Below are 10,628 nucleotides of genomic sequence, written 5' to 3' on the forward strand. Positions count from 1 at the left end.
GGCGACCTTCGCCTCTCCCGAGCCCGTTGGGGAGTTGCAGCATATAGTATTGAGCAGCATATAGTATACACCCATTCTCTCAATTTTCCATAATAACATTAACACCACCAATAATAGTTCACTCCCATCAGATTTACCAGATGATAAACTATTCAATACAGACAGAGAATCTGAGCAAACTGGAGGGCAACTATTATCACCAACTGAGTATACTGACAGTTCCCCTGCCGTAATCATAGTAAACACTTCAATATTGCCCCGTTACATTTTCTGCACGCCCTATATAAGCCCCACGTTTACCAAGGCCGTCTTCAAGCATAGCAAATAAAAGCTTATTCTTCATATCCATCAGCTTGGCTCAGTAGTGTGAAAAGAGAAACAGAAACTGTTTGTTTTTTAATAGATAAAAAGTTAAGAGGCAGGTTGTTGTAACCTATTTATTCAGTCACCATGACACCCCTTTGTTTACTATCTTATAGCGGCGTATCGAACTGAATGAAATCATGGACGGAGCCATCGCTCTCTGTGATCAAATGTCCTGCGACTGAACGTTATTTGGATGTTATCCAATAAAGAACATAATTATTATATAAAAGAAAAAAAATTCAACAATCATTTCAACAGGGTTCCTCACACAGGATGGGGTGGACGGAGAACAAGCATTCCACGATTCCAATTTAGAACACCGTCTAGCGGCCATTTTGGGTTCACTTTCTCTGGTTCAAGTTCAATAACAAACTGGACAGCGCTGATTATGTCATCTCTCGATCAGAACCGGGTGATTTCTTCAAGTGGAATTTAGAACCACGTCCATTGTAATTGTTCTAACCGAGCCTATCGTTCTTCATCATAAGTTTAATAGTTGTGTTTGTCCACCCTACTAACAAAACACCCATAGTTCTACTGTCAACACGCCTCCCCATTCTTTCCCCCAACGGAGTAGGGTGAAGTTGCCCCTAGACGCTGGTCAGTTCTGCATCTCCCCCACTAATGGTTAAGGTTAGGATTCAGACAGGGGAACTTCACTGTCCCCTCCCCAGCAGCCTGTGTCCTGCATCAGAATTCTGTGAATCATTTAGGTGGAATCTAGAACTATGTCTACTCCAATGGAGTCTATTGTTCTCCTGTCTCATTGTTTTTGTCCAGCCGGCTAACATCACCTATAGGAATACTAAGCTTATCATGTCTTATGTTCAAAGCCTCCTGGTTATTCACTCCGTCTCCTCTCCTGTATCACCGTGTGTCCTGTCACTGTGGTGTGTCCGTTGGTGAGCCCGTAGCTTCTGACAGCGGCCGTATCTCTTCCCACAGTAGTCACAGCTGTACGGTCTCTCCCCTGTGTGAACTCTGTGGTGTATCCGGAGGTCTGACGCTCTAGAGAACCCTCTCCCACAGACCAGACACAGGTGAGGCTTCTCTCCGGAGTGAGACTGCTGGTGCTCCCTCAGATGTCCTGATTGGGTGAAACTCTTCCCACACACAGGGCAGGAGTAAGGCTTCTCTCCCGTGTGTGTGAGGTGGTGTCGTCTCATGGCTCCCAGGTGAGCGAACTTCTTGCCACAGTCGGGGCAGGGGTACGGCTTCTCTCCCGTGTGGATCCTCATGTGGATCTGTAGTACCGAGAGTTTGTAGCACTCTCTGCCACACACTGAGCAGCGGTGGGACGTCTTAGTTTTGTGACTCTCCTGGTGTTCAGGATGTTCTGATGTAGCGGGAATCGCTTTGCTGTCTAAGCCACAGTCAGGGCTCTCTCCTGTGTGAATAACAGAGTGGGTTAGGTATCGAGGCAAGCAAGTCGACTTTCATTCACAGGCCGTATCCCAAATGGTACCTTATTCTCTATCAAGTGCATCCACTTTGTTCAGGACCCTGGTCAACAAGTAGTGCACTTCATAGGAGATAGGGTGAACAGATCCCCAGTCAACTAAAGAACAGTCAGCGTTCTGCCTCCACTTACTATGTTGAACAGAACCCCAGTCAACTGAAGAACAGTCAGCGTTCTGCCTCCACTTACTATGTTGAACAGAATCCCAGTCAACTAAAGAACAGTCAGCGTTCTGCCTCCACTTACTATGTTGAACAGAACCCCAGTCAACTAAAGAACAGTCAGCGTTCTGCCTCCACTTACTATGTTGAACAGAACCCCAGTCAACTAAAGAACAGTCAGCATTCTGCCTCCACTTACTATGTTGAACAGAACCCCAGTCAACTAAAGAACAGTCAGCGCTCTGCCTCCACTTACTATGTTGAACAGAACCCCAGTCAACTAAAGAACAGTCAGCGTTCTGCCTCCACTTACTATGTTGAACAGAACCCCAGTCAACATTCTGCCTCCACTTACTATGTTGAACAGAACCCCAGTCAACTAAAGAACAGTCAGCGTTCTGCCTCCACTTACTATGTTGAACAGAATCCCAGTCAAATTCTTCTCCTTCAGAATTGATGAAACCACCAACTTCATCCTCCTCTTTCACTTCCTCCTTCTCCTCTTCTACAATATGAACGTTGATCCCAGGTGTTTGAGTGATGTCCTCATGTCTTGGATCAGGACCCTGGGACTCTGTAGCTTTGGTGCTGGATTGGTCACCGGGATCCTACAATGAAAACATATCAATAACCATGTTAGAACTCTATTTATAAACACAATACAATACTTCTGTTCAATCCTGTCAAGACCTGAGAACTATGACATCAGCTTAGAAGGTTCAAGACCTGAGAACTATGACATCAGCTTAGAAGGTTCAAGACCTGAGAACTATGACATCAGCTTAGAAGGTTCAAGACCTGAGAATTATGACATCAGCTTAGAAGGTTCAAGACCTGAGAACTATGACATCAGCTTAGAAGGTTCAAGACCTGAGAACTATGATATCAGCTTAGAAGGTTCAAGACCTGAGAATTATGACATCAGCTTAGAAGGTTCAAGACCTGAGAACTATGACATCAGCTTAGAAGGTTCAAGACCTGAGAATTATGACATCAGCTTAGAAGGTTCAAGACCTGAGAACTATGACATCGGCTTAGAAGGTTCAAGACCTGAGAACTGTGACATCAGCTTAGAAGGTTCAAGACCTGAGAACTATGACATCAGCTTAGAAGGTTCAAGACCTGAGAACTATTACATCAGCTTAGAAGGTTCCCTGTGTAGCATTTAAAAAATAAATTTAATCTCATAAAATGTTGGCCATTTTTTCTCCCACCTTGTTGATGTGTGATGTAGCGGGACTTCCTCCTTCACTACCAGAAGAGCCACGGACAGGACTCTCACCTGTAGAGATAGGTTGGTATTATGGATTATAATGAGACTACCAGAGCCATGGACAGGACTCTCTCCTGTAGAGATAGCTTGGTATTATGGGTTATAATGAGACTACCAGAGTCATGGACAGGACTCTCACCTGTAGAGATAGGTTGGTATTATGGGTTATAATGAGACTGCCAGGACTCTCTCCTGTAGAGATAGGTTGGTATTATGGGTTATAGATAACCATTTTGTTGCTTCTCGGCTACCTGCTAAAACTTTTTTTACGTTTATTAACCATTTAATCAAAACTTTGCATTTAACAAATTTTCCACCTTCTTAGTTTTGTCCTCGCTCTACTTTTTTTCCATTCAACTTTTTGACCCGGAAGCTTTATCTGGACGTGATTCTACAGGACCTCCACCAGCCGAAGCTAAGTAGTAACATTAACATGATGCCTTCTAATTACAGTCGCTGTACTCATAATATACAGGAGAACGACCGCCTTATGGTTGGCTTCAGACAGAAGCCAACCTGAAGCCCAGCTTCAGACAGAATCGTTAGGCAAGGGTCATTTTAGTGTAGGAAAGGATGAAACAGCGTCTGTGCCACCAGTAAGTACAGATAGTAACGTTAGTATAAATCCCATCGCACAGTCCCCGCAGCCGGACAACTTTCTCATGGCTTCTGGAAGGAAATGCTGTTGGCATGCTCAACCGGTGACGCTCATTCAACCGGTTCCTCCCATTAAGCAACGAGTATGAGTCAGAGGCCGAGCATCTCTGGTCTCTCCTCCTCCCGTTACGGGGTCTGAGAGGCCGAAGCCTCCCACCATTAGCTCTGACAAATTGAACACCCTTGTCATTGGCAACTCCATTACCCATAGTATTAGACTTAAAATGAATCATCCTGCCATCATACACTGTTTACCAGGGGGCAGGGCTACAGACGTAAATGCTAATCTGAAGATGGTGCTGGCTAAAGCTAAAACTGGCGGTATAGGGATATTGTTATCCACGTCGGCACCAACGAGGTTAGGATGAAACAGTCAGAGGTCACCAAGCGCAACTTAGCTTCAGCCTGTAAATCAGCTAGAAAGATGTGTCGGCATCGAGTAATTGTCTCTGGCCCCCTTCCAGTTAGGAGGAGTGATGAGCTCTACAGCAGAGTCTCTGGCCCCCTCCCAGTTAGGGGGAGTGATGAGCTCTACAGCAGAGTCTCACAACTCAATCGCTGGTTGAAAACTGTTTTCTGCCCCTCCCAAAAGATAGAATTTGTAGATAATTAGCCCTCTTTCTGGGACTCACCCACAAACAGGACCAAGCCTGGCCTGCGGAGGAGTGACGGACTCCATCCTAGCTGGAGGAGTGACCTCATCTTATCTACGAACATAGACAGGGCTCTAACTCCCCTAGCTCCACAATGAGATACAGTGCAGGCCAGGCAACAGGCTGTCAGCCAGCCTGCCAGCTTAATGGAGCCTGCCACAAGCACAGTCAGTGTAGTCAGCTCAGCTAACCCCATTGAGACCGTGTCTGTGCCTCAATCTAGGTCGGGAAAATCTAAACATGGCGGTGTTCGCCTTAGTAATCTCACTGGAATAAAGACCTCCATCCCTGTCATTATTTAAAGAGATCGTGATACCTCACAACTCAAAATAGGACTACTTAAATGTTAGATCCCTCACTTCCAAGGAAGTTATAGTCAATTAACTAATCACTGATAATAATCTTGATGTGATTGGCCTGACTGAAACATGGCTTAAGCCTGATGAATTTACTGAGTTAAATGGAGGCCTCTCCTCTTGGTTACACTAGTGACCACATCCCCGTGCATACCGCAAAGGCGGAGGTATTGCTAACATTTGACAGCAAATTTCAATTTATATATATATTTTTTAAAAGCAGTTTCGTCTTTTGAGCTTGTAGTCATGAAATCTATGCAGCCTACCCAAGCACTTTTTATAGCTACTGTTTACAGGCCTCCTGGGCCGTATACAGCGTTCCTCACTGAGTTCCCTGAATTCCTATCGCACCTTGTAGTCATGGCAGATAATATTCAAATTTTTGGCAACTTCAATATTCACAATATTCACATGGAGAAGTCCACATTCTCATTCCAAAAGGCTTTCGGAGCCATCATCGACATCATGTCCAGCATGTCTCTGGACCTACGCATTGACACAGTCATACTCTGGATCTAGTTTCATCCCGTGAAATAAATATTGTGGATCATAATCCTGGACTATCGGGACCACCATTTTATTATGTTTGTAATCGCAACAAATAATCTGCTCAGACCCCAACCAAGGATTATCAAAAGCTGTGCTATAAATTCTCGGGACAACCCAAAGATTCCTAGATGCCCTTCCAGACTCCCTCCACCTACCCAAGGACGTCAGAGTACAAAAATCAATTCAACCCCTAACCGGGTATCTACATTTAACTTTGGGTAATACCCTAGATGGCAGTCACACCTCTAAAAACAAACAGCTGTCACAAGAAATGAACTCCCTGGTATACAGAAAATACCCGAGACCTGAAACAAGCTTCCAGAAAATTGGAAAGGAAATGGCGCACCACCAAACTGGAAGTTTTCTGACTAGCTTGGAAAGACAATATGCAATATCGAAGAGCCCTTGATTAGCTGCTCGATCAGTCTACTTTTCCAACCTGATTGGGGAGAATTAAGACAATCCAAAGTGTATGTTTGATACTGTTGCAAAGCTAACTAAAAAGCAGCATTCACCAAGACAGGATGGCCTTCACTTCAGCAGTGATCATTTCAGGCACCTCTTTGACGAAAAGATCATGATCATCAGAAAGCAATTACAGACGCGTCTTTGAATCTGCATATTTCTCCAAAACTCAGTAGTCCTGAGTCTGAACAGAACTGCCAGGACCTCGGATCAAGGGAGACACTAGAGTTTTTTTAATCCTGTATCTCTCGCAAATATTAATGAAAAAAAGTAATGGTCTCTAAACCTTCCAGCTGCCTACTAGACCCTATTCCAACTAAACTACTGAAAGAGCTACTTCCTGTACTTGTCCCTCCTATGTTGAACATAATAAACGGCTCCCTATCCTCTGGATGTGTACCAAACTCACTAAAAGTGGCAGTAATAAAGACTCCTGAAAAAGCCAAATCTTGACCCAGAAAATAAATACAAATATTGGCCTATATCGAATCTCCCATTTCTCTCAAAATTGTTGAACTGCCTTCCCGAACACAAATAATGTATATGAAACGCTTCAGTCTGGTTTTAGACACCATCATAGCACTGAGACTGCACTCGTGAAGGTGGTAAATTACCTTTTATGGCATCAGACCAAGGCTCTGCATCTGTCCTCCTAGACCTTAGTGCTGCTTTTGACACCATCGATCACCACATTCTTTTGGAGAGATTGGAAACCCTAATTGGTCTACACAGACAAGTTCTTGCCTGGTTTAGATCTTATCTGTCGTGAAAGATATCAGTTTGTCTCTGTGGACGGTTTGTCTTCTGAATTGTAAGTTTCGGTGTTCCTCAAAGTTCCATTTTAGGACCCCTATTGTTTTCACTACATATTCTACCTCTTGGTGATAGCATTTGGAAACACAATGTCAACTTTCACTGGTTGGTATTTTTGGTTATAATGAGACTACCAGAGCCATGGACAGGACTCTCTCCTGTGGTGATAGGTTGGTATTACGGACTCTCTCCTGTGGAGATAATTTGTGAGTTAAATAATTGGGTGGGTAAATAAGCCAACAAGGGGTCTAGGTTGTGTCCAGAATGGCACCCTATTCCCCACAGGGCTCTGGTCAAAAGTGCACTATAAAATGAATAGGGTGTCAATTGGAACACACGACCAATACAACTGATTGTGTCACCATTCTGCCTCTACTTACTGAGATCAGGGAAACTCCAGCCAACTTCCTCTCCTTCAGCATTGATGAAACCACCAACCTCCTCCTCTTCCTCCTCCTCTCCTTCAGCATTGATAAAACCACCAACCTCCTCCTCTTCTTCCTCCTCCTTCACTTTCACTGGCAGGCAGAGAGAAAGACAAAGCACATGTTTGTTCATTTATGACACAGCTATTGATGTACAGGCATCTTTAGTCTCAATGTAGAACTAATCATCATCGTCATCATCATCATCATCATCATCATCAGGTCATGTGGTCAGGAAAACCTCCTGGGGACAGTTTCCCAGACACAGAATGTGCCTAGTCCTGGACCAACAAGTATTATCAATGTGCCTAGTGCTGGCCTAACAAGCATTATCAATGGGCCTAGTGCTGGCCTAACAAGCATTATCAATGGGCCTAGTGCTGGCCTAACAAGCATTATCAATGGGCCTAGTGCTGGCCTAACAAGCATTATCAATGGGCCTAGTGCTGGCCTAACAAGCATTATCAATGGGCCTAGTGCTGGCCTAACAAGCATTCTCAATGGGCCTAGTGCTGGCCTAACAAGCATTATCAATGGGCCTAGTGCTGGCCTAACAAGCATTATCAATGGGCCTAGTGCTGGCCTAACAAGCATTCTCAATGGGCCTAGTGCTGGCCTAACAAGCATTATCAATGGGCCTAGTGCTGGCCTAACAAGCATTCTGAATAGAGATTCTCCATTAAAAGCTCTTCTTAGTCCAGGTCTAGGCTCACTCTGTTCGGGACACCCCCAGTCCTTTATGCATGGTTTATTATTAATAAATGATCTTCCAACTCACCCTGGATAGTAGCTGCCATCTCCCCGTCACTTTTACCACTTCCTGTCCTCTGGTGAGTCAGCTTGTGAGCCCGGAGATTCTTTGACCTGATGTAGCTCTTGCCACACTCTGCACAGCGGTAGGGCCTTTCTCCCGTGTGAACTCTGTGGTGAATCTTCAGATCTTCTGCTCTGATATACTGTTTCAGACAGATCAGACAGTGGTGCTTCTCTCCGGAGTGAGACTGTTGGTGCTCTTTCAGATGTCCTGATTGGGTGAAACTCTTCCCACACACAGAGCAGGAGTAAGGCTTCTCTCCCGTGTGTGTGAGGTGGTGTCGTCTCATGGCTCCCAGGTGAGCGAACTTCTTGCCACAGTCGGGGCAGGGGTACGGCTTCTCTCCCGTGTGGATCCTCATGTGGATCTGCAGGATGGATAACTTTTGGCAGTGTCTTCCACACACTGGACAGGCGTGAAATGTCTTGGGTTTCTGCTGATTCTCCTGGTGTTGTTGAGCTGCTCCTGATGGAGGTTGTCTCTCTCCTGTGTGAATGATGCCACTAATGCGTTATAACATTAGTTTGATTGGTGGAAATACATGAATTCAACACATCTGGGTTATACCAGTGTTTTTCCAATCCTGGTCCCAGGGACCCAAATGGGTACACATTTTTTTATTTATTTTTTAAAACACCTGATTCAAATGAAGGGTTGATGATGAGTTGATTAGTTGAAAGTGTGTGAGTGGTAGGGCAAAAACTCAGATGTGCACCCCTTTGGGTCCCCAGGACCAGGTTTGAAAAACACTGAGTTAGATGATGAACGTAAATCAGTCAACGATAAGTCATTTTCTGTTAAATGACTATTCTGTCCCAAAAATTCAAATTCAAACATTCCGAACTATTCCAACTTACTAAAAAGAGAATCCCAGTCAACTTCAAGCAGCTTGGGACCCTGCAGCGTTCTCTGGTTCCTGTGGATCCTGACAGGAACCGGTGACTGTGTGGGTTTAGGTCGAGTAGGACAGGAGTTAGACAGGCTGGATCTGCCATCACCGTCCTACAATAAATGTTGACATTACATTTTAGTCATTTAACTGACACACTAATCCAGAGCGATTTACAGGAGCAATTAGGGTTAAGTGCCTTGCTCGAGGGCACAGACAGATTTTTCACCTAGTCGGCTCGGGGGATTCCGGAAGGCTCCCGAGTGGCGCAGCGGTCTAAGGCACTGTATCTCAGTGCTGGAGGCTTCACTACAGACACCCTGGTTCGAATCCAGGCTGTATCACAACCTGCTGTGATTGGGAGTACCATAGGGCGACGCACAATTGTCCCAGCGTCTTCTGGGTTTGGCTGGTGTAGGCCGTCATTGTAAATAACAATTTGTTCTTAACTGACTTGCCTAGTTAAATAAAAATGTTATAAATAAAATTCTAACTAGTGACTGTCCCAATGCTTGTAACCGCTAGGCTATCTGCCACAGATACAATGATGGAACAGAGGGATGTCTGATGCCAACTACAATGTATTATTATACTACTACGACCATGAGTTTTACCCTGACAATGTCTCCTTCCCAAATGGCTACATAGTACAATGCTTCAGTCCTATGGACCCTGGTCAAAGTTAGTGCACTATATAGGGCATCGGGTGCCACTTGGAACAGGCCAATACGATCTGATCAGGAAACGCTCCACAAGGCCCAGAGTGTTCCTGGCCAGGTCACGTGGTCTTTAGTCAGGGATAAACCTGCGGCCTACAGTATGAATCTGACAGACCGCTAAAGATTGCATTTACTACCATTACTTACTGTAATGGAATATAACGATCATTAGATGGAGCAATAACCCAGGAATCAACTGACCGCTTGCCTTTTATTCTACGATAACTAGCCACTAACATTTGGTATGACAACAAACCATGGCGCTAGCTAGCTACCTAGCGAGCGTTTGTTACTAGATGTGCGCTTTCTCACCTCATCCATTGTGAATCGACCCAACAGTTCTTCAGTAGACTTTGGGGTTTGGAGAAATGTCCACTGAAACCAACTGTCACCTCAGAACGGGGGTCGGATCAGTTGTCGTGAAACTATTTGACAGCTAACTTGTTAGCTAAACAAGCTAAGTTACCAAAGTTGTTGTGCCTCCTCGCGTCTAACTCGTTAGAGTTACATCATGTTTTTTGACAGACGGGCGAATGTCTATGCCAATCACAACCGTATCAGAAATGGCATATGGACATATTTTATCAGTATTTTGAAGTGAAGTGGCTAACTTGCGCCTGCATCCACCTACTTCCGGGATATTCTTCTTCGGTCAGTGAGCAGCTTCTGGCGCTCTACCGCTACGTATTGGAGGAGAAAGGCATTAAAAATGAGGGAGAGGGGCCACTGCCTGGTAAACTGCAATAGACCCTAGTGACATTAATTAAAACATAATTGATTCGTAAATCTAGGGAAAGGAGCAGGTTTTTAAGGGGTATTTATTCAATCATGACATTGATTGTGCATAGACGTCAGTGAGTGGTGGTATTGCACGTGTTGGCTACAACGCACTGGGTTTATGATTGGCACCACCAGAACTTTGACAAATACAAATATGATAAAATGTGAAGGAATTTAACATATTTAAATGATTGAGATGAACAGAATAATTGCAGAATCTCTTCAGTCGGGTTCTCCAAACCTGACTGT

The 10,628-nt window shown here is 44.6% G+C and overlaps 1 protein-coding gene across 2 annotated transcripts; it reads right to left on the reverse strand.

Annotated features, from left to right (window-relative positions):
* Positions 1-423: 423 nt before the first annotated feature.
* Positions 424-10,279, reverse strand: LOC139546231 (zinc finger protein ZFP2-like). Of its 2 annotated transcripts, none has more exons than XM_071354377.1 (7): positions 9,912-10,279; positions 8,849-8,933; positions 7,956-8,477; positions 7,133-7,270; positions 3,201-3,268; positions 2,399-2,594; positions 424-1,753 (listed from the first exon to the last, which is right to left on the reverse strand). In XM_071354377.1, the coding sequence occupies exons 1-7, from the start codon at positions 9,918-9,920 to the stop codon at positions 1,212-1,214; spliced, it is 1,560 nt and encodes a 519-aa protein (XP_071210478.1). In that variant the 5' UTR covers positions 9,921-10,279; the 3' UTR covers positions 424-1,211. The 2 variants fall into 2 exon arrangements, with proteins under 2 accessions (XP_071210478.1, XP_071210471.1); XM_071354370.1 differs by having other exon boundaries at positions 8,849-8,993; positions 9,912-10,278.
* Positions 10,280-10,628: the final 349 nt, after the last annotated feature.

This window comes from Salvelinus alpinus, chromosome 2 (assembly GCF_045679555.1).
Source record: "Salvelinus alpinus chromosome 2, SLU_Salpinus.1, whole genome shotgun sequence".
Taxonomy (NCBI): Eukaryota; Metazoa; Chordata; class Actinopteri; order Salmoniformes; family Salmonidae; genus Salvelinus; species Salvelinus alpinus.

Bases quoted from the DNA above. Each gene is read 5' to 3' on its own strand.
- LOC139546231 (XM_071354370.1), bottom strand. The intron at 8,478-8,848 runs GTAAGTTGGAAT...TCATTCACACAG, and splicing joins TGACTGGGATTCTCTTTTTA to GAGAGAGACAACCTCCATCA. The intron at 3,269-7,132 runs GTAAGTAGAGGC...CTATCTCTACAG, and splicing joins CTGGAGTTTCCCTGATCTCA to GTGAGAGTCCTGTCCGTGGC.